Consider the following 27,630-nt stretch of genomic DNA (forward strand, 5'->3'; position numbering starts at 1 on the left):
GAAGACATTTTGACTTAGCATTGTAGGAAAAGCACAGGTGTAAATAAAGTAACAAATGATGGCTGAATTCCGTTAAGCTGCTTTGGTTTTATAGGGTCTTGGTAGCCTATTGTGCATGCTGACTCACTGCCACTTTCACTGGAACACTTGAATAGAATGCAAAATGAGTCAAAATATCTGCTGTGAAAAATGCCTATTATAATTCACTACTGCAGAGTAGATTATATCCTGTGACTATGGGGACATTGAAAAGTCACTGAGTCCAATTTATTTTGCATTTTAAATTGATGGGACCACTTTTCAGATCTCTTCCTAAAAATTCCTCACATTTTCCTCATAAGAATCATTACTGCCTTCGGCTGGATGGATTTTGAATTCCTGCAGAACTATAGAAATATTTACCATAATTATTGGAAAAATACTTTATTTTATTAAAACAGAACCAAAATGACTGAGATGAGTGATCAATGTTGAAATGACCTAAAGGTTAAAAGTCTAGGGTTTACATTTCATAAAGAATGTGACGTGACAAAAACAAGACCAAAATGGGCGTTTATATTTGCATTATAAAGTTATTAATATGTGGGGTAAATGGTTTTGTGCCATGGCAGCACGTCAGAGTAAAATTAGTTGTCAACATATTGCTAAGTTGTTCACGTGTTTACGCATGCGATCGCACAGTACACAAAATATAGTCTGAATGATTGGCCCAGAAGGCTTGTCTCTGTTTGGCCGCTGGGCTCGCTTGAAACTCGACTCAGCTGAACCATATGGAAATATGCCAGGTAAAAAAAAAGCCAGGTAATGTCACAGGACAGATACATATCTATAATCTCAGGGGGTGTTGCGACTCCAACCCTTCAGATGCAAGAATCAAAAGCCTGACTCCAACAATTTATAATTAAGTCATAATAAAACTGAGAAGAATACGAACTATAAGGGAAATAACCAGACAATTACGTACATTCATGAATGGCCTTTATGCATCATTTTACTTATAACACAGAATTAACAGACACAATATATATAGTCTAACAAGCAGTAGGGAGACATGTCTCAATAATCATAGAAGATAAAAAGGAATTGTGCTTTTGAGGGCAGTAGGCTATATCTAATCTCCACGTAGCCTATATTTACAACCTTTGAGGGACCTAATACGTTTCAGAGTGCTGAATGACGTTTAAGGCCGTGAATTGAATTTCCTCTGCTCATTAAGTAACCAGTAGGCTAGTTAAAATTGGCAGTGAGCCCTTGGCTCCAAGTTTTTCTCACAAACCAAATTAGGGGATATGACCCATGGCCTAGTAGGCCTATATTCACTCTTGCTTATTCAGTACATTAATATTCTCAGATAAAAATTACAACATCAGAATCAGGGTCTTGAATGTTGGCTATAAATCACACGAGTGAAACATGTCCCGTGAAGTCAGTGAGGAGCGGGCCTGCTCATGTTTCCACATGTCTAGCTATAGGCCTCCACACACATGGTAGCATCCTCATTTGTTCACCTAAAAATAGATCAAGACTACTGGACACATTTTTTCGAAACCCATGCATCTTGGTAGGCTACCTGATACTGAGACTCAAATCTCTGTAAATGGTGTTGCTCAAGGATATATAAGAGAGAGGGAAAGTTGCTAGTGACATTCACCCACGTCCGCCTTGGTTTTCACTCGCCTCAACGCAACTCAAAGGTGAGTGGGAAGTGCGCCCCGCAAAGGCCACACTGACTGCAATTTACACTGGGAGGAAATGCACTTGAGACGAGGAGATCCTCTTGGACTATAACTGTAGACAGAAATGGATCAACATAGAATAAACTACACGGACCACAGGACAACCCAATCAGTGTGAAAAGGAGGCCCAATGTGCTCATTTGTTTTCCAAGGATAAACCCCTATGGATGATAACTGGGTTATTTTACAACTTTCAACTGGATGAGAGAAAAAGAAATTGATGTGTTTAAAACTGTGTTTACCTAGCTGCATTGTGTAGCCTATATGTGGCAGTGATTAATGTTGCCGTGATTTGGCCTCTCATTGGGAGCATCATCTATTTAGTGCCATAGCAGCGCTGGGGGTCAGGCCTGAGTGGACATCCAGAGGCAAAGCGTAGCTCTTTATCCCACTAAAACAAATAGTTGCGGTGATGCTGCAGCAACCTTTGCAAAACTAAAGCAATTCTTTAGTTTCACCGTAATGGCTGTAAACTTTTGTATGTTTCTGGTTCTTTCCAGCACAGTGAACTTTCCTTCTCATGTCAAGCTAAATAATGAATAGCCTTCTTTAATCATTTAAAGTTAATATCTGGCCACTGATGCATGGTGTTAGGCTCAGCTTGATATATGATGATTTCAAAAACAGGAAAACACTAGTTCATCATCAAACCCCCTAAATACCTCTCTAAAGTCACTGTATCTTAGGCCCTCAGAGTATAGAATCTCCCAGATACAAATATCAGTAATTATTGCTTTAAAGGATATTTGCAATGCAATTGTATGATTACTGTATGGGATTTGTGATGCTTATACTAACCATGAGCCTCGCCTATTTTTCTCCCTCAGTCTAAAAAATGTCCTGTGCTGGTGTTGTTGATGCTGCTGCACTCAAAGCCGCTCTGGACGGCTGCGCAGGTGAGCTTTAGTATCTTTAATAAGTAAATTATACAGTAAACACAAACTTCATCCTCATTTTTATTATTTACCTATTATGAATTATCACTGTCAATGCAAATTTAATTTCTTTTTTTTTTAAAAGCAAAGAACTCGGCTTACAATGTACTGAACTCTGTCATGTAAACTGTCAACCATAGTTATCATATTAAATCAACACTGAAGTCCTGTGTGCCTATGTAATGCAGCCTGTCAGGGTGCTAATGGTTTTACAATATGTGTTCCAGCTGCTGACTCTTTCGACCACAAGACGTTCTTCAAGGCATGCGGCATGTCCAGCAAGTCCGCCGAAGATGTAAAGAAGGCCTTCCTAATCATTGACCAAGACAACAGTGGCTTCATTGAGGAGGAAGAGCTGAAGTAAGACACTCAAGCAATGCACACTTAAGCTTGTTGGTACATTTTGCCTTAACATCTCAAACATGAGTATGCTTTAAATGATACTCATTCTGCACAGTGATTTACAGTCAAACAATCTATGTAGCCTGAGATGTTCACAGTTTTAACGTTGCTGTTTTGTCCACCTGTCAGACTGTTCCTGCAGAACTTCTCTGCTACTGCCAGAGCACTCACTGACAAGGAGACCAAGGCTTTCCTCGCTGCAGGTGATAGTGATGGTGATGGCAAGATCGGCATTGAAGGTATGAGTTCTTTAGCTCGTCGACACATTTTTGAATCTAGCGGAACACAGCAGAGATATACAAGATTGATTCTGATGCTTATTGGCAATGGACTCAGAATGAATCTGCATTACAATGTAATATTTAACATACATTAACATACTTTCAATATCTGCACAGACTCAAAGTCATGGTCAGAGATTGGGTCCAGTTAGTCTAGATCAGTGGTTCCCAACCGTTTTGGTGCGAGGTACCCCCACAGCATGTCAGATTAACTCACATACCACTTTATTAACTCCCAATGTATGTTTCAAATGTATATTATTATATATTATTAAAAATTCCACGTACGTGTAACTTACTTTGGCAACAAACTCCTTTCTGATAAATATAAAAGTGATAAGAAATAATTTTTTCCATACAATTTTCAATCATGTTGGTTGGTTGGTTTGGTCAGCAATCATACCACTATTAGCAAACCCCATACGCATATATTCACATATATCTAATTTCTATTTTTTTTTTTCTTTACACGGACCCCTGGTTGGGAATCACTGGTCTAGATCATACCACCATGATGACATAAGAATCTGAATACATTTTGTTCACTACTAATGGCAGTTTCATTCTACTTTCACAGAGTTTGCCCTGCTTGTAAAAGGATAAATATCCGTTGACCAAGATCCACTTCTTTTCATGGAACAGCAAACGCCTTGCAAGATTCAGTGATCATCAGCTGAAAGAATATTTTTTTATACCTTATTTACATGGAACACATATTTTACTGTGAATGTTACTCAGATGTGGGAAATGTTCTGAAGAATGACTTGTGCAAACTGTCCAACACCATCTGCACTTTTGAGGAAGAGTGAAAAACTAGGAATAAAAACTCTTTTGGTGTAACGTCATCTCCTTCAGGTCAGTCGTCTTTGTACTGGTCAACTGTGGTGTATTCCCTAGCTGCGGTTATGTCAACACAATGGGTTGAGGAAGAAATGAGTTTCCACCTGCCAGGGATTTTGAATGCTCTAAAGGTGCAATTGAACTGACCTGCACTTGTTTTGATAAATGGTAAATGAGAAGGGCAGTATAGCTGAACTGGCAAAAACATTGGGAGAAGCCCTGGGGCTTTGCTCAGATAATTCCTGCCTCCAGGGAGGTTTGCAATGGATAGCTGTCCCTCATACTGTAATTAGGTGGTCTGTTCCAAGGTCTTTTTCTCCACCAACTGCTGAGTAGTCAATTAGATGATGTGCTGTGGCAACAGGATAGCTATTGGCAGCCACTGTTGCATCAGCAGAACCTTTGAATCTGGTGCTTAGATGCAAATCTTTAGTGATCTGTGGGGGTCGTAAAATTATTCAATTCATTCAGTTTTATTGTAGTGTTTAGATATGCTACATTTGGAAAATATTCCAAACATGTATTAGCAAAGAAATACATTTAAAAAGGGAATCATATCATATCTAAGTCAAATTGCAATTCAAGGGGAAGCTATGAATGCTCAGGGAACTGCAAGTCAGCAATATGTAAACCCTCAAACCTATCAGATGACACCCTGAGCTCGTTACCATCAACCAGTAGTCAAAACAGACAGAGGCATGGTGACAGCAGTCTGTGATCTCCTCACCCTTACCCCACAGGGCAGTGCTGCCACCTACAGGTCAAAGCTATTCTCAGCATGACAGTGGAGACACATTATGTTAAAATGTCAAGATGAATCTCTTTCTCTTTGTTGCTCTGTTTGGAGGTTACAAAAAAAGATAATCGTCTGTATGAGCATTCCCTTGCGCTTTTAAACACTTTAAGCTCTTAGAACAACAGAAATGGTACCTGTACCTGAAAAGGGGTTGTGTGCAATAAGCAATTAAAGAGAAACGTCACTCAGTCCACTTACTGACTAATTTGAACAATGCTTTTTTGACTTGCCAGTAAAAATGGGACTGATTGACATTTGGAATTTACACTGTTTCTATATGTCCCATAACTATGACTGCTTTGCACTTGATTTGATTGTAAGTAGACCATTAGAAACCTGATTAAAATATTCTCCCAGATACAGACTAAATCTGACAAAACACAAATGACTGGCAGGTATGGGGGCTGACAATATCACTGTTAAACATAAAGAAGAATAGATAGACAGAATATATAGCCTACTTTATCAAGACATACATCTAAGTGCGAAATAAATAGCCTACTTTTCCCTTGTAAATTCATGAATACAATAGTCCATGCCTTCCAAATCAACAATGTTAAATGAAAATAGGGGAAAACAACCATTTAGTGACAGTTACGCCAGCCCTAATGCACGCATGCTCAGCATTACCCTTTTGAATAATGTGTGTTGCCAGCAGCACTTCCAATTCGTTCTCCTCAGCAGTACACAGGCCTATTCTTAGCATGGGGGTGCGGGTGGTGGACATTAAAGACTTCTTCAAACGCACCTTTTAAGCGTCTTCATTTGTGAAACTTAAAATAGACCACTCTCTGGCTGCAGGACGCATTTTCGCCACCCCCTTCTCGTCGGCGGTGTCAGTTATCTTATGCTTCAGATTTCGATGGAGTGAAACTATAAAAAGGTCACCGGGAACACCGGGAAGATCACTGCAGTCGACTCGAGTCTTGGCCGTATCATCTGTACCCTACACAGCAAAGAAATCAGAGAGGTAAGAACGGAGAAACAAAAAACCCGGGATGCACACAGACAAAAGCCGCAGCATCACGCTTGGCATCTTTCAGAAAACATTTTTTTTTTTTGTTTTTGTTTTTTTTTTTACTTTTATTGTGGACTTCGCACTGCAATGCAGCATCAAAAGAAATAGTTTCTCAGTTTTTTTGTTTAGCTGCATAAAGACATGGATTACTGGTCAGACCTCCCAGCATCTATAGAGTTGCACCTGTCAATCTCAGCTTCTCGAACGGGATTTGGACATGCACCATCAGTTATGCCACTCAAAAAGAAGTGGATTTAATAACTTGCTCTTGGAAATCTGAAATGTTTCTATTCTTATCTATTTCTATTCTTTCTTTCTTTTTTTTTTACAACTACATGCAAATTATGTAGTGGTGCTCTGCTGTTTTAATGAAAAAGTGATCGGTGTCTATTTGATATGATTCATCTAAAATACATATAGGCCTAGGGTAGCTATCTATAACCATAATCCATATAGTAAACAATATGATACTAGAAGGTTCTCGGATGGCCTTAGCCATAATATGCAAGTATTAGTAGGTTATCTATAATTATCGCTTGTATTTGATTCCTGCAGATCGAAATGGCCGTCGCAGGTGTACTGAAAGATGCTGAAGTCACTGCAGCCCTGGACGCGTGCAAAGGTTGACTCTTCAAGCTACACTTACAAAATCACAGTCACAGCCCTCCCTGTGTGACTTTGTGTTTGGAGCATCAATGTGCTTTTTGTCCAGCTACTACAGTTTAGTAACAAGTAACCCTGCATTCTTTTCAGACCCTGGCACATTCGACCACAAGAAATTCCTCAAGGCATGCGGTATGTCCGGCCAGTCCGCCGAAGAGATCAAGAAGGCCTTCAAAATCATTGACCAGGACAACAGTGGATTCATTGAGGAGGAGGAACTGAAGTAAGAGACACAACGGGGGACCGCCACTTCCTTTGTCCTAAACAGATATCCACACATCAGACCAGTTTTAGACATTCTTGCATCTTCTGTTCTGATATCAGCTGTAAAACAATAATGAATTGCTATGTTTATAAGGTAGCCTAAATAACAGAAGGCCTAGCTATCGTTCTTCAGGCTATGGGGACTGAAGGACTTATAAAGCCCCATGCAGGGTCAAACTATCTTCAGCCACCTTGCTTTGCATAAACTTTCTATTTCTCTATTTTCTATTTATATCTAATGTTAAGTGTGTCTTAGCCAATGGGAGCTGGTGTCCGTGAACAAACCACCGGTTGTGTCTGTCCGCAGGCTGTTCCTGCAGAACTTCAAGGCAGGTGCACGCGCACTGACCGACGCTGAGACCAAGACTTTCCTTCAGGCCGTTGACACCGACGGTGACGGCAAGATTGGCGCTGATGGTGACTCTCATTAATTTATGCAGAATGGTTACAGCATTATTTGGATGCATTTCGTAGACGCTAACTGGGTATTTTATTGTCTCCTGCAGAGTTCGCTGCCATGGTTAAGGCATAAAGTGGCAACTGACCAACAACATCTGCTCTGATGGAACAACAAAGCCCTCGTCGACCTCCCCCACGTTTTCATCTAAATATAAATAATTTTTATACATTTGCTTAAGAGACGTTTCCTCCTATGCAACACACTGTCCAAAAATGATGATTGTGAATGTCGCTCGGTTGTGTTAATGTCTTAATTATGAATTTTGCTTACTGTAAAATCTATGATGCACTTTCCAGGTAAAAACGGTAAAAAAAAAAGAGAGAGAATAAAAATGATTTTACTGCGGTATTATTGGGCTTTTATTTTCAATTCATTAACATCTTACAAACTAAACAAAAAATCTATCTATCTGTCTATCTATCTATCCATCTATCTATCTATCTATCTATCTATCTATCTATCTATCTATCTATCTATCTATCTATCTATATATATATATATATATATATATATATATATCTTTTCAAATAGCTTTTGTGGCCTGACATGCATATGCATGTCATGCATATTGATTAAAGGAAAAAAAAGCAATGGTTATTATATCCAAACAAACTATGGGTACACATAAGCCTGTAATGCGCGCATACACAACACAAATCAGCGTGTTTGTGTACAGTCCTGCAGCTCCACCGTGCAGCCACTAGATGGAGTTACGTCCATTACTATCATAGACTGTAAATGTACAATTACTACACAGTAGGAGTTGGAACATACGCACCAGATAGAGATAAGACACGCGTTCACAGCTAATTATATGGCAATACGAAACTGTTTGGACGAGCCTCCCTTTCAGTTATGGTGCCCTTGAGAAACTCATAATAGCCTACATGCAGGACGAAATAGTCCAGTTTTTTTAGTCGCTATGGTAGTGTTATCAATATGGTGCAGTGTTTTAAAACTCTAAGTAAGACACCCACCGATCACATTGTAAATCATTAAATCTTGCATTCAAAGCAACTGAATCTCCTTTCATTTGGCTTGTAAACATCTTTCACTACAAGAACAATGTTTCAAGCACTAAGTTTCTGGTGAAATACAACGAGTACATTTGTTAAGTCACCTAAATATATCATAGTGCAATTATTTCACTTAAGTTATTGTAACAATCACTTAATCCAAGACCAAACAATGTTACAGATACATGTTTCAAAATGACCCTTTGAAGTGCTAAAGATGATCCGTTTGCATCACTGTTTTCACATTACAGTAGGCAAAAATGTAACATTACCCATCACATTCAACAACAAACTATTTCCATAATTCCTATCCCATAATCAGAAGTGTGATCAATGAGGACATCTTCCCCAATCATCGATGCAACAAACTTTTACTGTATTGCAACTTTACTGTAAGGCTTTGTCTAATCAATAAATCTATATCTATCTATATATCTATCTAATCTATAAATACTGTAAAGCTTTCTCTAGTACACACTACACTATAGTCATAAAAAACTCTATTGTTTAAAAATCGGCAGATGACCTAATTCAAGTCCGACTTTTTTCTTCTTGAAACAGCGCCTAATGCTTATTCTTTTTAGTGAGAAAATAGCACTGCAAATTAATTAGTAATCTCATTATATATGTGATTCGATCTTATTTTAATTAAGAAAAACATTATTTAAACATTGATTTTGAGACGTGCAGAGATTGACATGTTGAAGTGTTGTCAGGTAATGGAGGGACGGTCTGACAGTTATTTCCGAAAAACAAACAGTAACCGAACCGACCGAGGCTAGAAAGAATGAAGAGGGAGGATCGTCCTCTCGGCAAATCTATAGCGTGAGGAGTGAAGCTCGTAAAGAACATTAGCAAATGCAGGCCCTAAATGAATAAATGATCGCTCAGTAACAGTAGCCTATAGTCTGTAAGATAGGCTATCAATATGGCGCATGACATCATTCACTGGGTTTAGGTAAAGTCGCAGCAATGCTTTTGATCCGGTGTCCTCAGTCTCTTTTTCACACAAAGTCTGGGATGATTGAGTTTCAAAGACGTCCAGCTTCAGTAGTACAACCTCCCTATCAGACATCACTTGTAGAGGTGCCCCAAATTGGCACAGGACCTGGATTAGGTTTAGGAAGGGTTGACAATGACGAAATGCCGGAGATAAAAGCTTTTATTCATGAAAGACACCAAGATGCTGCCCATGAATTAAACAAAAAGCTGCACACTGTGCGTAAAGTTCATGCCCGAAACACGTGTTCTTAGAATTAATGTGTCACCTAACAATAAAATGAAATGAATGAATGAAATGTAATTCGGCTGATTTCTAATTCATTTCGTTTTTTGTCTTCAGGCCTATAGCCTAGATAATGTTTAACTATCATCCGCACCTGCAGCAGGCCAACATTACCTGCAGTTCACGGTCGCCAGCTGACGCGTGTGAGAGAGCAGCGCTGCCAACAATCGTCCGTGCCCCACGCACTCAAGCAAGCACGCACATAAAGTATAGTGACTGACTTCTCATTTGATAAAAGTGGCCGGGGGCTTTTTTTGTATAGACTTGCTGAGGTCTCCCTATCATCAGCGGTTCCATGGTGTAATGGTTAGCACTCTGGACTCTGAATCCAGCGATCCGAGTTCAAATCTCGGTGGGACCTGTTTACATATTGACTGTTGCTGTACTGATCAGTATTTACGTTAAAAAGTGTCCACAAGCGTGACTGTTTGGCACTCTCTTCTAGAGCTGTAATCGGGCCTAAAAAGTTCGGCACGACAAGGCCCGAGCCCGAAAAGTACATTTTGATTGACAGATTTTTAAAAGCCCGAACCCGTTTACAGCCCGACTGTACAAAAGGCCGTCTATCAGCAGTGATTAGAGTGCAAGTCGGAAAATAGCGCGGACACGCGCTTTACTCCGCGAGCGGGCACACGCACCACTCGGCGGAAAAGGGAGAGAAAGAAAAAAAGAGACTGCGCCGCACGCACAGAGCTTTTTTGTCTTCCGTCAAGAATGAGTAATTTATACACGTTTTAACATAATTTATTCATGACTAACGTAGGCTATAGGCCACTTGGAAGTTGGAACAAAGAAATAAAATAAGTCCTCCAGAAGCCAGCCTCTGTTTCACCTCCATTTTCACGCTAATTGAAACGCTTCACCTGACCGCTCGTTTACTGCGCAAGCCCGAGCCCGGCCCGAGCCCGGCCTGAGCCCGTGTAACATGATAGAAATTAAGACCGAACCCGACCGAACCCGTCGGGTCCCGTCGGGTCCCGTCGGGTTCGGGCAAAGATCTTCAGCTCTACTCTCTTCCCCCACACACTGCTGCAAATGCACACCTTCAGCTAACCTTACGTCATGGAGAAAAATAACCTTTTTTTTTCTCGGTGTGCTGCTGCAGTGAACACTCTCCCAGGAATGTGCTTAATGACCCCTGAATGTGTTTGTGTGTCGGACCTGCTGGAGGCCACAAATGCCCTCGGAAAAGAGAACCTGAACTGGTCCTTTTGCAACTGGACACTGTTTGTCATTGTTTGTGTACTGAGCTGGAAGAAACAAAGTGACAAAATGGGAGAAATGATCAGTAGAAATGAAGCCAGTGCTCAGCCCTAAGTGACCTCTGACTGCTATACCTCTATTTAAATGGTGCATGTGAATACCTGGAGCATTATGCATCATCATCACCATCATTGCAGGATGGGAAACTGACAGCAGAGAGTGACCTCTGGTCCCTTAATCAGCACAGTTGACAAAGCAATTTAGCAACACTGTCCCCCCCGGTCAATATGAGAAGGTTATAAAGCACCGGAGTCCCTGACATTCAATGATGAACAGTTACGTGTGTTTGGGGTTATATTAGATTTGATTGGAAATAATCTGATACCCATCTGTTGTGAATATGCATCTAAGCAAACAGGGCAGGTAGATGTTTCATGTCCAAGGCAGATCAGGTGAAGCACCACAGAGCGCCAGTGCACCAGACACAAAGAGGTTGTGTATGGGTTGACCTCAGGTGACTCAATAATCTCACAATAATGCTACTGTCTTGGAGGAGACACATGTTCCTTCTGCAAACAAATATTACATGAAGGGTTCAATGTCAGCTGACATTTTTTATTTCCCATAACTTACCTCAAATGTAATGATAAGGGCATATTTGCAGGGGATGTGGCTCAGATGGTTCGTTTTGGGACTGCTGCCTGTAAAAGGATATCTGTCTAAAAGGGTAAGGGTGGGGGTAGGGGGGCAGAAACAGCAAGAGAGGGAGAAAAGGAAAGAGCGAGAGAGAGAGAGAGGTTGCTGTTACATTACAGCCTTCCTGCATTTACAGTACTGTATAATTCTAGAGGTGAGAGGAGGAGGGGCACAGTGATGAGAGGAGGGAGTGGTGGATTCGGAGAAGAACGCGCTTTTTAACTTAATTTGCTATTTACAAGGGCGTTACAAATGTCCACGGTCTGCTTTCTCAGCCCCTGGGCGTTATAAATAGTATAGGTTAATTAGTTAGCTGAGAAATTGGATCAGGGGCGGGCAGTTAGAATTTGATCCATAGACAGGTAACTCAAGCAATCCCTTTTGTCACTGCAATCGGACCTATATAAATCCGCCTTGACGGACAGTAGTCACCACATAGCCTTACCTCTCTGCTGGATCACCGACCAGGCGAGAACCCCCTAAACACGGTAAGTTGCTTTGTAGATTCAGAAAGGTGCCTTTTGACGGGAAGTGGCCAATATATTTAATTCTAAAAATATTTTGTAGACAGATGTTCGGGCTCTTGTGTATTTAAGGCACTTCAGAGGCTGCCTTAGTTAGATGATAGGGGAAATAATTGGGTGTGTAAAAGGGGAGACTTGTTGGTGTAAAAGTTATTTCTATCATGTTTGATGAGAGTATTTGAAAAAAGAGATTCTTTTATATTATGCCATTCATTAGAACTTTTTGAGATTTATTGCCAGTTTACTGCACTGACTTCTTAGTGTCAGTACAGTCACCTGGACACATTTTGCTCTCCCTCAGTGTCAAGTTAGAGGGTTTGCTACTGTACCTGGCTAAATGTGTTAATAATTCACCATGGTTGTTCCTCCTACAGGAATAAAATGTCTCTCTCATCTATCCTTTCCGCTGATGCCATTGACAGTGCTCTCAAGGACTGCCAAGGTATCATCTTCCACCAATATCATTATTGCTCTCTTCCTTAGATCTTTTTCTTTTATATTCTATACAGTCTTTGTACTGGAGCCAGCAGTCGCCAGACAATAGGGTTGTCTCTGTAAATGAGAGCAGTGGTGGCAGAAGTATTCAGGTCCTTTACTTAAGTAAAAGTACTAATACCACACTGAATGTAAGTAACATCAGAAAAATGTACGTAAAGTATTAAAAGTAAAAGTACTCGATGCAGAAAAATCCTCACATTTTAGAAACTGGAAATGATCAAAACAGTTCTGTCAATCAATTAAGTGATTAATCGGCTAATCAGTTCAGCTGGACTTGTATGCCTGTGTATTGTTGGGTAGTTTAATTTATAACAAAACAGTGTGCAAAAATCTTAATTTATAAAGTAGTTAATAACTAAAGCTGTCAGATTAATGTAGTGGAGTAAAAAGTACAATATTTATCTCTGAAATGTAGTGGAGTAGAAGTAGAAAGTGGCATGAAAAGAAAAGACTCAAGTAAAGTACCTCAAATTTGTACTTAAGTACAGTACTTGAGTAAATGTACTTAGTTACATTCCACCACTGTATGAGAGCCTACTGAAAGACTATTGTTGACATATAAAATATATAGGGCCAAGTTAAAAATTATTCTTATAATTAAATTAAAATGTAAAAGAAAATCCACAGAGAACATTCAAGACCAATATTTTCTGTCTCCACAATTTAAACTGACATAAATTGTTGGAAGATTTGCTGATATTGCTTATAGTTCCTCATGTCGTTCCTGACTCTGCTCTCTATATTCTCCTCCAGCACCAGACTCCTTCTGCCCCAAGAAGTTTTTCCAGTTGTGTGGCCTCAACAAGAAGAGCCCGCAGGATGTGAAGAAGGTTTTCGGGATCCTGGACAATGATGCCAGTGGTTTTGTGGAGGAGGAAGAGCTCAAGTGAGTGAGCAGCCAGTTTACTAACTACAGTTTTTTTTTTTTACACTTTTTGTGTGCTCAGGATCTAATGGACCCTCAATCGGGAGGAAAGATTAGACGTCTTCATGGAAAACAGTCACCTTTCCATTCAGTTTTTTACGATATTGTTGTTCGAGAAGGAATGTAGTAAAGGGGAGGCCAGTCTATCATTAGTTTATTCATTTATCTATTAGGTTTTCAGGGATGACATGGGACTTGGACCATTGGCGATTTTTAGGGGGGCTCAAGCCTAAATTTCATCTCAGCCCCCCTAAAAATTATAATAATTATTAAATATTCTTTTGCAAGGCACTGTATCCGCATTACATTCTCATTAGGGGCTGAGCCCCCCTAAAGGTCTGATCCTAGAATCGCTCCTGACTGGGACTGTTAACGCGGGCCATTGTAACCATTGTAAGAGACTGTCTACTAACTAAATAATCTCTGTGCAGCAATACACATCACGTGACAGATTGGATCAGTGTTAGTTTCCGATTTCTGCCTTTGTGGCTACTGCTTTTCATCTAGTTGTTAACTCTAACTTGAGGTTTGCTCTGTGTATGCCAGGTTTTTCCTCCAGAGGTTTTCCCCTGGAGCTCGCGTTCTGACAGACAAGGAGACCAAGGGCTTCATGTGTGCTTGTGATGACGACAGTGACGGCAAGATTGGAGCAGACGGTGAGCGAATCCACACCTATTTGATATACCCATTGTGCAAGACATGCATGTTTGTATGTGTGACTAGAACACCCCAATACTTAGGAAACACTTCTGCATATTTTTTAAATTTTCAATAAGAATGCAGATTGACTAAATCCACTGTATTCCTAGAGTAGTCCGCTTGTCCAGGGTACCTGAAAGAGAGACAGTTATATATGCCAGTCTAAAGTAAGACAAGCAGCAATAATAGTTACCTCCCCCAAGTCCCTATACACTTTTTCTGTCTTACAGGTACTCAAAACTGACACCTGCACAATGCTTCTATCTTTTGGATCTTTGTGACATTAGATTTGTGAATTTGTTTAATTGATGAGACAAATCGTGTCAATGAAATGCTCTCTCGCTCTAATGGTTTTGTATCTTTCTTGTTACTAAATATACTTAAATAGCCATATTTTAGAGACACATGAGGTCAATCATCATCTTACTAATGCTGTTTATTTTCTCCACAGAGTTCCAGGCCATGGTCTTGTCCTAAACAACTGGACTTCATCTCCAACTTAATCTGACCCCACCAACCTGCTCCTACTCCACTTCTTCAATCATCGTCAATCATTTTCCATCTGGTTAGATTAAACCTTTTGATTCTTTTTATTTATTTTTATTGCAAGACTTGTTCTGGTTCACAGACATTCACATCATGATTTTAGTTTTTTTTCTTCTTTTTCACAAGTTTTTAGACAGATCATAAACCTGTATTTCCCAAATAAATGTAAAATTTACCAAATTACAGAGAAAATAAAAGAATAAAATCCCAATCCTCTGGCTACGTTTCGTGATTTCTATTCAAGTGTACATCTTTGTTGATGTCTGTATGTCTTCTAGTCAGATGTGGTCTGAGATAAAACAGGGTGGCATGGCAGAAAAATATACTGTATTATATGGCATGTTGAAATGTTTCACATGAAAATACAGTCTAATTAACCCTTAGGGAAGTGGATATCCACATATGTACATACAGACGTGCCTATGCACAAAACAAACACACAAGCAAACACACAGCCACACCACGTTTTTCACAGTTCTGTGTAGTCCTTGAATCTTCACTTACCCATATCGAACACAGCGGTAAATGAGACTGAATGTCAGACAGTGTCAGGTATATGAGAATGAGTGGACCATGTCCTAAAAACACAGGGTTTCTGATTGAGGTGTATTTACAGTGCATGGTTGTCTGTGTGTGTGTGTGTGTGTGTGTGTGTGAGAGAGAGAGAGAGAGAGAAAGGTAGATTGAAAGAGCTAGCACAGGGAAAAAACAGAGGATGTGACCTTGATGACCACCTGAGTGTCACCGCGGCTGGATCAAGTGACACCTGACCTCAGCTTTGTAAATAAACCCATTTGAACTTTGGTGCGGCTCAGGCTAGATCAACAAAACACATGCACGCACACACACACACACACACACACACGCACACACACACACACACACACACACACACACACACACACACACACACACACACACACACACACACAAAAAAAACCCAATGCATTTGCAAAAATCGAATATGAGATCAGACACAGACGACCATCCATGTGTGGTGTGGTGTGTGTTTGTGTATGTGTGCGATGCACAGAAGAAGATGCAAACTCTGCAGAATGCTATAGCTGAGGATGCTAGCCTTAAATGTACTCTTTTGCCAGGTCTCCTTGATACCTAACCCTAACCCTCCTCCAAGAGACTTGAAATAGCGCACAGCTTTTTAATGCTCTGCACTTACAGGATTCATGGGATTAAACTTAAAAACTACTTCACTATTTACCCACCCACTAGCGGCACCAAAATACAGTACCACACGTTCTTCCAGTGGTTACACCTAAGTGTCATTTTAATGACCTGTATATTACAGGGAGAACCTGACTATTACAGCAGACACCTGCTACTCAGAACTATAGGGCATACCCTGCTATTAGCATGAAGTGTAGGATGTGAAGTCATTAAACTGCTGCTTGGTTTTAGATGATGTGCTGTAATAATGATAGAGGTTTTCAGAGTTTTCCTTCTTCGGCCAGGTGCATACTGCCTGTGTGTGTCTTGTCATATTATACATTTTACTGTCGCTATGAAGTGATTGACCGATTCCTTAGCAATTTAACATGTTTAAATATGTTTCATGTTTCAGGCAATATCAGTAATTTCTATATCTCAGTATAAGAAAAATCCATAAATCATTAAGTATAAAGTATTGAGTTTTTTGCAATCAAAGTGCAATGTGACTAAAGACAAAAACTTAACATTCACTGTAAAATACCTAACATAGAGTGAAACAAGCTTTTGAGATCCTGCAGGTCACAATTATGGACATGAGTATGAGCAAAGACAAAGTTAGAGAGACCCTGCAAGAGATTGCAAAGTTAAGTTTCATAATCCTCATTATGTAAGAAGTCATGAACTAAACCAAATGCATTTTATTAAAACCCCAAGATTCCTCTTGCCTGAAGTTTGCTTTAACATGTAACTGAATATTAGAGAATGTTGATTAAACACATTTACAGAAAAATGTTGTCTATCAGGACCCAAGTACTGGATACGCAGAGAGACATCGTGCTAATTAGATCACCATGCATCCATATATGCTGTTATCCGTTTCTGATTTGCATTTCTGCAGACATGGAGTGGAGGAGCGAGAATGGGAGTGGGGGGTACACAGTTCAAAGCGGGACAAGGTTGGAGAAGTCAATGGGTAACACAGGCCAGGGGACACACAGTGTTAAGGCATGACCCCTGTAGGTCAGTAGAAGGGAGTGGTAAACAGGAAGGTAATGTGAGCCAACAGGTTGACGCTGACTGCTGGATGTGCAGCTGTTGGACAGCAGTACAAGATAATGTGACAAGCAGATTACCTGGACTCAAGGGTGGAGAGAGAGAGAGAGAGAGAGAGAGAGAGAGAGAGAGAGAGAGAGAGAGCTCTGTTTCTCTCTAGGACAGTGCTGCTCTGACAGGCCAATAATGTCCAACAGTCCTGGTGGGCTGACAACGTGAAGAAAATTAAAAACAACAGCAGTTGCAGGTGAATATGGAGGAGGTCTTGATAGTATTTTACAGTTTTGTCATTAAAAGGTAGCTCTATCATCTGCCAAGAGCTAAAACAGAAATTTAGATGTAACATACTAAGCTTCTTTGCACTTCTGTTGATGGAAACAATGAGTTAACAAGCTATCATTGTGTTAAGTTTAATTTCAAGCAGTAGGGTAAATCTAAGTAATATGATAAATCATGTACCTGGGGTCATGTCATTTGAAACATATAGTTTGGGGAGGGGGAATATCACTAATTACAGGTATCTCTCAAATATACTGTATATGATATGATGTACATATACACTGTTATCCCAAATTAGTTGACTTTACTAGAAATTTGCGTGGAAACCCGTTGCCTTAAACCGTTTAAGTTTTTAGACAAGGTGAAACTTAACAAGTCAAGTTGTATTAGCACAGACTGGTAGTTTGATGCAGTAGACAAATCAAGTTCATATAAGTAGTCATCACTAAAAATCAGTAGTAAACATATGTTACATGAAATTTAATAAATATGAAACATTAGGCTCTACTTATCAAAACTATAGTAAGAATTCAAACTTATAAATATGTTTTTTTCTTTATAACAGTATAGTGTTAAGAAGGATGTATTCAATACATTAATTCCAGTAAAACAGACACGATGCATAGATTGTAATTACCGATGTGCTCTGCATGGATCTGTTTGACCATACGCTTCCTCACTGCCCAGACCCCATCAGTCGTCCCCCCCACCTTCCATAAATATGAACACTAAATCAACCATACAAAACTAAAATCAAGATAACATAAATGCACACCCAAAACATTAACAGAACATTATTAATACACACTTTAACTGGGACAGAAACCGTTCAGAACATATATACTTTTCCCATGAGCTTTTGCACCGCTTTTAGCGCGGAACAGTCAAATGACCCCGGCCCTCCAATACAGAAATTTAACATCCTTAGTTATCTTTACTTAATATGATCTGTGCACTTCATGCTTAAGATGATTATTACAAACAAATAACGTGATTTAGTAATGCCTATGGTTTTTAACAAAACTTGAAAGAACAAGTAGTGACCACTAAAAAGTTTAATTACAACTAAATCTGGATTTACAGTGTAGGTAGGGTGTTGTATTGTAAGAATAAAGGAAATTAAAGTTACAAAAGAATACAATAAAAAAGTCAACAGGGCTGAATTCAGTGGTATAGGTCATAGTAGCAGTGGTAGTAGTAATAGTAGTAGCAGCAGTGGGAGTACCCTTCAAAAATGAGGATGCAGCATTAGGTAACAAACAAAGGATTCACTATTAGAAGAAATAAAGTAAGCCAGCAAACCTAACTTTTTGATTGCAATAGTATTATGGTACATTTTGTGCGATTGCTAATACTGTACCATGCAATCCGTCTGCATTTTTAGGATGGACACATAGACTATAGCCTGCTTGTCTGCTTGTCTGCTTGGCACTTCAATAATTGATGCCCTCGCTTCATTGTCACCAAAAACTCATATCAAGAAAGGAGCATCAGGCTCACCTTACTGATTAAGTCTGTGTGAAACTTTAATGTGCATCCCATCTTCAATTGAAACCAAACAGAAGTTCTCAAGCAGACGAGGTAATGGGAAGTTGAACCATGTGGACTTCCGCTGTGCATCCCGCATCTGCTATGACAAACCCTGATCATATTTTGACTTATTCCCAGTCTTTTGGAGCCTGGAGGTATCAGACTATATTGCTACCTGATAGTCTAAACAGGGAGGAACATCGTAAAAGATTTAACTGGCGTGTTAGAATGACTGAATGGGCTTTGTGAGCTCTGTGCAGGAACTCTATCCATAATGCAGGGGATGACAGCACTGCCTCTGTTTCCCTACAAGCATTAGTCCTGAGCCACTACGTATGATGTCTGCGAGCAGCTACCCTTCATTAATGAATGATAGGCCATGCACGTATCAATGCCTCTCCTGACACACACACACACACACACACACACACACACACACACACACACACACACACACACACACACACACACACAGTATCTGTGCAAGGCAATTTCTAGAAATATATTTCCACCCTGTCTTGAGCCTATTGTTTATATATCCGCTAAAGGAGGTTTTATTTATAGGCTATACATCGAGCTGTGTCTATTCACTAGACTAATTGAAGTTTGAAACTAAAAGCCACACCCTGCTTAAACCCCTGAACAGCTGTTACATATGCTGACTCACCCTCAGACTGAGTAATGGCTGTCATGGAGAGGTAGACAGGTACTTTGCAGACTTTTGAAATGAGAAGGCACAATTAGATAAGATGGCGGGAGTCATCCTGGACAAACTTACTTTGACTATAATGGAGGCAAACGGTCTGGTTGGACAGGACAATGAAAGAATGTTTGTGTCCAGGTGGAGTTGGTCAGTAAACACCTTACAGCATCCATATATGCCACAAATGCACATACATACAGATAGTTAACTAAAAAGAACCTTCATAAACTTGGATTACACACATGGTACATTTAGAAACTCAGACAACATGACTTGTCTGCGTCTAAAAATATAGTAATCTACAAACATTACCACTGCTGTTAATGTCATGTTTTTCTTTTGCACTTAATTTTTTAATAGTACACATTACAGGTTACATGACAAATAAGTATATACCTTTAATATCCTTAAAGCTGTGCAAATAAATGTTAAAACCAAAAAGCATTGAGTTCCACCATCATCCTATCCCAGCACACCCATAGACTACATGTACAGTAATATGATAAATTTCTTCCTGTCAAACTCCTTCTATGACCTTAATGCACTTTAACGATGCATCTTAACTGTGATATTAATCTTTAAACTTAGTGAGATTCAATAACTACACTGAACCTGTGTATCACACACAATAACAAGCTGTGTTTAAAACAAAAGTTTTACCTATTGGGACTTTCTTGGCTGTAAGCTGATGCCAGGCAACCAGTCGAGACTCCAGGAGGTAACAACTCCCAGCCAAGAAATTGTCCGACACATAACCCCCTGTAAAACTACAAATTGATGCTTTTACACTACAGTTTGCGGAGCTGGTATAGGCCATTTTTTTTTACTTCTGGACAGAGCCAGGCTAGCCCTGTTTCCAGTCTTTGTGCTAAACTACGCTAATTAGCTTCTGGCTGTAGCTTCATATTTAATGGACAAATGAGAGTGGAATCACTGTTCTCATTTAACTCCCTGCCAGAGAGAGAAAAATGTCCAACTATTCCTTTAAGGCAACTCTAATCAGAGTATTTGTTGCATCAGTTAACGCACTGTTAATCTATGTCAGCACCTACAAGGCCTATGTCACTCCCCACCCTACACCCATGCTAACCTACAGCCTGACAGACTACCTTGTTCCTACATGATTTAAAGAACTACTGTGAACTGTCAGGTTTCAGCTCCCTCCGTAGTCTCAGTTTCTATCTCAGGTCTTACTCTGGCCACCAGATCCGACTATTACCTCAGCAGAGCTGCCAGGTTGAGTCAAAGATCACTTGTGATTGAATAACAGGCTAGACTGAGCTAATCGATTTTGATCGGTGAAACAGGTTGACTTCGGTAGGACTAAAGCAGTCAGATCTGAAAAGCTTTGTTTATCTATTTGGCCACAAGACATCACAGAGATGTTGATGTCAGGCGAGACACAAGAAAACAAAAATGGTAGACTATGGGAATGTATGTGTGAAATCTCTCACTTATATTCATCCTAAACTGTCTCTAAAGCTGAGGTACTTAAGGTGATTGTGTTATCACACTCATACACACAGGTGTGCCCATGCAACTCACACACAAGGTTTAAACCAAAGTCACATTTATATACATCATGTATATATAGGCTATACATACTGTTTACATAATTGACAATTTTACTACATACTTATTGATTATACCATTATTTATGGAATAATTGAAAAAGCCAACCTTGTATTTGTTTATAGTAGTAAAAATGTATTTACTTAAGTTTTTGAACTGAACCATGTGTAGTGTAGATATGAAATAGCATCATCGGCATGGAAAACAACAAGACAGTAATTTTCATTGTCATGTCTTTGTTAAATGTCAAAGAAAGTTAAGTTTAGAAGTTAAGTTCATGCCAGCAGTATGACCATCTCCTCTGTTGACTGCTGATCTCCTGCAACCAACCTCTTTGCTGCAACTCAATTTACAAAGACAGGATGTGAGAAATGATACTGTGGCGCCCTCTAGTGCACGTGGAAGGATACATGTAGAGAGAAATGTGGCGCGTGGTGAATCTGAATTATTTTAGCACTACTCTGTGAATATAAAATAACAACAATAAATGAGCAGCTCCTCTACTATCTAATCCCCAACAAATTAATTAAATGAAAACTACTTACCACCACCTTTTACTTTCCCCGGATGTGACGTCACTTTCGGCCTCTTTCCTGCGTAACTGCGAGCGTCGGTAGTACCCGCTGCTGCTGCTGCTGCCTGTCAACATCACACAACCCCAAAAGACATCTGTGTCCGGGATTTTTGTTTTTAACTGTTTGTCTCTGACAGAGCACTAACGGTCCTCCACCATGCCCATGTACCAGGTAAAGCCCATCTCTGGAAGTCACATAAAGACTGATTTACCAACGTGCATGTACAAGTTACCAAATATCCACGCGCCGCAGGGAAACAGCTGCACCGCTGAACACGCGATTCAGGTAACTGTTTACTCATTTCATTTTGACAAGCTTCGTTTTTTCCAACTGGTTAGCTTGTATTTTGCTTTCCCGCAGTAGAAGTTGTTTCGCACGAATTGATACGCGCATCTCGCGCGGTGTATTAGCATTAGCAGTCTTTTAGCCAAGTTGGCTAGCTAAGTTAGCTTGTCAGGAAAATGAGCAATCAAAGTTCTGGCTGATGCAACAATTACTACACGTCTCCACCATCAACGTTTAAAGATTATTAAGCGGCGTATTAGAGTAGCTTGTCTCCACTCTTTGTTGTATTTGCTGACACTGTCGATATTAATAAGCATCAAAGTGCACATGATGATGTCTGCACATAGGAGACCCTTGTTTCAGCGGAGTAGTGGTGGAATGTAGCTAACTACTGGAACGTTACTATAGTTTTTAGGGTGCTTTTAATGCCACTTTATACTCCCGCTCCACTTTATTTCAGAGGTATATGTTGTATTTGTTACTTAAGTATCTGGATACTTTTTCCAAAGCTGCAGTGTATAGTGTTGACTCATCTGAGGTAGACATTGTGGCAAATATTACCAGTATATAACCTACTCTGATGGTACAAGATTGAAACTGTATCTACCTGAGGTCTAGTCTTTTAAATCTCTTCATGAGATGTCTTTCTTTGATTCCTCTATGTGTGATTGTTTAGCTTGACTAGGGATATGTTATCTGTGCAAGGACAGTTAAATGTAGGGACACTAGCATACACCCAGGTTGTAAACTAACTGCTGCAGGATTGTGCTCAAATTGTTAAAAATGTGAATGCTCACACCGTCAAATTTCCATTTGTGGTTTCAAAGAGCGATTCTCTCTGTCTCCCCAGAATGGCGAGGTGGACCCAGCAGTAAAAGCTCTGGAGGCCCGGCAGGATGAGATCATGAAAAAACTGTATGACCTGAAAGCAGCTGTGGAGGGCCTGGCCAAGACGGTGACCACCCCAGATGCCGATCTGGACCTGACAGTCAGCAGCAGCCTCTCCTCCCAAAGCCCCAGCTCCACAACCTTCAAAGGCATCTCAGACCTGGACACACTACTGGGCAAGGTGAGAACACTGGGATCAATACTAGTGAGCTCTGCATCCAGGTATTAGCATAACTGGACACAGTGTTTAGTGATGCCAGAATTCATCTTAGATGAACCATGCACTGACAGTATGCCTCTGTTTCTTGCAACTGACATACTTTGGCTGCATTTTCTGTGACAGTAGTCTATAGATGTTTTCCTGATCACACCCATCATTGCTGTCATTAGAAGTTATAAATTCCACGAAGACCTGCTAAACCTGATCAAATTGGAATTTGTTTTGAAGCCTTTTAGTACATGCTGTACTGGCCTTATTTTTTAATTTGGATGCTGTACATATTTACCTTCATTGTCTTGTTCATGTCACAAGGACCTCGGCGCTCTCCGTGACATCGTCATAAACGCTAACCCGGCACAGCCACCCCTGACCCTGCTGGTGCTCCACAGCGTGCTGTGCCAGCGCTATCGGGTGCTCTCCACCGTCCATGTCCACTCCTCAGTTACCAGTGTGCCGCCACAGCTCCTGTCCTGCCTTGGCCCACGCCATGCAGACAGCTATGCCCGCCAGATGTTCCAGCTGGGCTTCACCCTCATATGGAAAGATGGTACGGATGACCAATTAATTATAGGGATGCACCGATACCGATGCCAGTATCGGGTATCGGTCTGATGCTGTGCGCATTTACTCATACTTGTAATCATAAAAATACTTTGATTCGACCACACCCAATACCACCTCATAGCAACGTGACATTAACTTCTCCGTCAAGCAGGTATAGGAGGCGGAAGAGGAGCAATGTCGGCCGTTTGCAGCAACAAGCTAAAACGAAAGCTGTTAGTTGGTAGTCTAACTGTTTATATAGTTTGCCACGAGTCTTTCAATTTGGACAAAATCTTGTGAACTTAGCTGCTGGCGTAAACAAACCATCCTCTCCGCTGGAGCTGGTAACACATGGCTACTTAATATGCTCGTGAATGACGTAATCGGACTTAGCGTTCTGCATTCTTTCTAAACTTCACTCAGTATATTGATATCAGGAATGGTATGATTTCTTTTATTGACACTAGCTCAGGGAAATGTCCAGTCCACTGAGCTTTGATTAGAAAAAAGGCATGGTACTTTGAAAACACTGCTTTGTTCTAATTGACAACACTATCAGGGCAGGCCAAAATCATCTGTGTGTCTGAAAAGACCCTCGCACTAAAGAGGTATTATTAAGTACTCTTATCGGTACTTGATATCGGCGAGTACCCAAATGTAAGTACTTGTACTTGGTCTTAAAAAAAGTGGTATCGGTGCATCCCTAGTTAATTACCAATGTTGTTAGCTTTTAACATCACATACAATCACATACAAATTTGAAAGTGTCCTTGTGTCTATAGAATGCTATTTCTAACCATTACAAGCTTTGCATTCATGTTATCAATTGTTGGCATATGTGGTAAGTGCTCATGCCCTTGTTTACCATTAAACATGTTTATGCTTTGTCCACTTCACAGTCCCCAAACTGCAGATGAAGTTCAGTGTCCAGAACATGTGTCCCATCGAGGGTGAGGCCAACGTGGCGCGCTTCCTCTTTAAGCTGCTGTCTCCCTACCCCAGTGACCCTGCTCTCGCCACACTGGTGGACAGCTGGGTGGATACAGCTTTCTTCCAGCTGGCAGAGGGCAGTGCCAAGGAGCGGGCTACTGTCCTACGAGCCCTTAACTCCGCTCTGAGCCGCAACCCCTGGCTGGCCGGGCCGGAGTTCTCCCTGGCCGACATTGCCTGCTATTGCTGCGTGCTGCAAAGTGGGTCTGCCTCCTCTACTCCCACTAATGTCCAGCGCTGGATCAAGTCCTGTGAGAACCTGGGCCACTTCAGCCCTGCCAAGCTATTTCTGCAGTGACTGGGGCTGTCCCGGGCAAAGTGAGAGAAGGGCATTAGAATATTAAAATATCCCAGCCATGTCTGGAACACCCTCTAATGCTTTCTTCCCCAATGTAATATATCACTGAACTGACAAAGACTCAGTAGAAGCAATATGGTTGACGGTGTTAAAGTAACTTAAGAGTATTTGTCTCTGCCATGCTGCTTTTGTATAACAAAGAGATTCTAAGGCTATCTTTGCCAGGGAGGAAGCATAAGAGGACTGTAAAGACAAGGGCTTGGTGATGGATTCAATCAAAGGTACTGACAGAAGAAACATGCACTGTGTACACCTTCCACCCACTTTGTGCCTAACATGATCCTGTTCTTAATGTGTGTGGTAATGTTTGGTGACAGGTATTACTAGGGGTTTTCAAAAGGAATACTTAGCACCATTTGTTTTTCTGAAACCATTAAAACTTCCACTTTGGATCAAACTTTGAACTGGGGCCTGGGTTTTGTTTTGTTCGACTGTTTGAATTTTAAACTTTTTAATTTTAAAGAGGCGCTATGCAGTTTTGGCCATTTCTTCGCTATTTGCTCGCAGGTTTCTCTATAGAGCTCCCCCTACAGCTTCGGAATAGATATTTGGCAGCTCCTACGTTTACTTGTGTCCGACTCCTCACTCGGTCAGTGTGCCGTTTCCTCTTTCTCTGTTCCTCCGACAACGCTTTCCTAGCTTTCTGTTTCTTTTTTGCCGGCTCAGCCATGACGATAGTGTGAAAAACTCCATCGCTACCTTGTTAGCCGGTTCCTGAATGGACGTATGTGTGCAGTGCCGTGAAGCAATTAGTTACATCGCGAGACCTAGACACGCGATTCTTCCTGACGCTCACCAGCCGAAAGTTGCAAGGGTGGTTTTTCCGCTCACAGGCGCTAGGGGGGAGCGAGACGACCGCCATTCAACCCGAAAAAAGTCATATAACCATTCCAATGACTCCGAAGCTGTTATTAAGCTAAAAAAAACTGCATAGTTCCCCTTTTAAATTTTCTCAAGTCACTGAATAAGTGGCATTTACTGTAGTGTACCTCTTTGTCCAACAGGTGGCAGGCTTCTTCATCTGTATATTAAAGATAATATTTATATTCATTAACTTCATTTGCCTGCTGATCCTATCCAGAGTTTCACAGAGCTGCACCTCATCCCATGATACAAGAAGTGGAAGGTAGGGAAACACTTGAAATGTGGTTCTTCCATGACAAACACAAGAAATCACATCTTAGGAAGATCTCTACTCCTCGTGGCTCCCATGTCCCTGGAGCTTTGGATGACTGCAGCCAACAAGAACATTAACACAGTAAAGGACGTAAGTGCAATATGGTTTGGAAATTATTATGGGCCAATCACTGAATCTTCAAATGAAAGTTTATTATTGATAATGTTTAACATTAAGCTTGCCGTTTTAAGCCAAACTTTCATATTGGATAAAGCAGCCAGCGGCTAATATTAGCTCAGTGCAGAGATAACGGTATCGGCATACATGTCGGCCGATAAATGACAAGAAATATTTTGAGACGATTTCATCACCACTGTAGTTTCTCAACCAGAGAGTAGTGACACATTTATTTTTCCACAGTAAAATTTTCTGCCCTGTACATTTAAGATAGGGGGACCCTATCATGCTCCACAACTCTCTGTATTTCTCAGTATAGCGGTGACAATCGCGCGCAGAAACTCGAGTGAAGATAATTACCTCTTCTGAAGAGTCCATGTTTTTTTTTTTTTAAGCCTCAGTGTCCTCATTGGCTACTAGCAACTGCGTAGAGGAGGGGTGGGGGCTGTGCTCGATCACAGAAGGCTTGTATCACGTGGACGCGCCAACAGTGTTGTCATTACTTAGAATTCCTCATGGGGGCGACAGAAACTACGCACTATAGCTTTAAAGTGCTCATATGCTCATTTTCAGGTTCATAATTGTATTTAGAGGTTATATCAGAATAGGTTTACATGGTTTAATTTTCAAAAAACATTTTTGTTGTACTGCACATTGCTGCAGCTCCTCTTTTCACCCTATGTGTTGAGCTCTCTGTTTTAGCTACAGAGTGAGGCATCACATTTCTATTCCATCTTTGTTGGGAGTCGCACATGCGCAGTAGCTAGGTAAGGACTACTAGCCAGTCAGAAGCAGAGTATGAGGGCGTGCCACACAGCAGCTAGGCGAGCATTATAACGTGTGTTACAAAGTGACGCATGTTCATCACGGAAGTAAAGGCTGGACTACAATAGATCCGCTTGGAGCAGTTTGTGAACAGTGTTTTCTGTTGGAGATGGTAAGTCCCTTTGGGGTGGACGTTGGGCTTTTTCACTTTGTAAACCTATAACGTGCACAAAAAAGATACAGTATAACACAAAGGAAAGGGAAAAAGCATAATATGAGCACTTTAAAATCTACGACTTCCTCCAATAAAAAAATGAATACCATGCTAATCTTGCCAATATAAAAAATCGGTTTACATTTTCTTTAATCTCATATTTCACGATGTAGCCGGGTTTGTAAACATGTTCTCATTAAATGTCCCTATTGTGTAATGTTAACTGATTTTCTATAATACTGGCAAAACATTTTATAACATTATGTATAACAATAGTAAGAGCTGAGTATTGAATTTGTGTTGCTCATTGACCATAATTTTATTGTGCATCCCAGGTGATGTTTCTGGTGTCCTCTGATTGGCGTTTTATTCCTGGTTAAAAGCCTATGGCCCTTATGGTGCTGTTC

At 40.6% G+C, this 27,630-nt stretch overlaps 4 protein-coding genes and 1 non-coding gene across 6 annotated transcripts; all 5 read left to right on the forward strand.

Moving 5' to 3' along the window:
• The first annotated feature begins 1,508 nt into the window (after positions 1–1,508).
• LOC116059560 (parvalbumin beta-like) lies at positions 1,509–4,194 on the forward strand. The gene is made up of 5 exons (XM_031312735.2): positions 1,509–1,694; positions 2,564–2,632; positions 2,899–3,031; positions 3,203–3,312; positions 3,932–4,194. Exons 2-5 carry the CDS (start codon positions 2,572–2,574, stop codon positions 3,955–3,957), a joined length of 330 nt encoding a protein of 109 aa, XP_031168595.1. The 5' UTR covers positions 1,509–1,694; positions 2,564–2,571; the 3' UTR covers positions 3,958–4,194.
• Positions 4,195–5,689: 1,495 nt separating this feature from the next.
• On the forward strand, positions 5,690–7,740 carry LOC116059559 (parvalbumin beta-like). The gene is made up of 5 exons (XM_031312734.2): positions 5,690–5,960; positions 6,564–6,630; positions 6,762–6,894; positions 7,243–7,352; positions 7,442–7,740. The coding sequence occupies exons 2-5, from the start codon at positions 6,570–6,572 to the stop codon at positions 7,465–7,467; spliced, it is 330 nt and encodes a 109-aa protein (XP_031168594.1). The 5' UTR covers positions 5,690–5,960; positions 6,564–6,569; the 3' UTR covers positions 7,468–7,740.
• A 2,245-nt stretch (positions 7,741–9,985) lies between these two features.
• Positions 9,986–10,057, forward strand: trnaq-cug. Its single transcript has one exon. It is a non-coding gene; the product is annotated as a tRNA-Gln (tRNA).
• A 1,742-nt stretch (positions 10,058–11,799) lies between these two features.
• Positions 11,800–14,998, forward strand: pvalb8 (parvalbumin 8). The gene is made up of 5 exons (XM_031313003.2): positions 11,800–12,083; positions 12,494–12,561; positions 13,371–13,503; positions 14,089–14,198; positions 14,693–14,998. Exons 2-5 carry the CDS (start codon positions 12,501–12,503, stop codon positions 14,716–14,718), a joined length of 330 nt encoding a protein of 109 aa, XP_031168863.1. The 5' UTR covers positions 11,800–12,083; positions 12,494–12,500; the 3' UTR covers positions 14,719–14,998.
• Positions 14,999–21,667: 6,669 nt separating this feature from the next.
• On the forward strand, positions 21,668–25,354 carry aimp2 (aminoacyl tRNA synthetase complex interacting multifunctional protein 2). 2 transcript variants are annotated; one of them, XM_031312610.2, is made up of 4 exons: positions 21,668–21,837; positions 22,802–23,020; positions 23,372–23,606; positions 24,502–25,354. In XM_031312610.2, the coding sequence occupies exons 1-4, from the start codon at positions 21,823–21,825 to the stop codon at positions 24,888–24,890; spliced, it is 858 nt and encodes a 285-aa protein (XP_031168470.1). In that variant the 5' UTR covers positions 21,668–21,822; the 3' UTR covers positions 24,891–25,354. The 2 variants fall into 2 exon arrangements, with proteins under 2 accessions (XP_031168470.1, XP_031168468.1); XM_031312608.2 differs by having other exon boundaries at positions 21,671–21,951.
• Positions 25,355–27,630: the final 2,276 nt, after the last annotated feature.

The sequence above is a fragment of the Sander lucioperca genome, chromosome 21 (genome assembly GCF_008315115.2).
Source record: "Sander lucioperca isolate FBNREF2018 chromosome 21, SLUC_FBN_1.2, whole genome shotgun sequence".
Lineage (NCBI taxonomy): Eukaryota > Metazoa > Chordata > Actinopteri > Perciformes > Percidae > Sander > Sander lucioperca.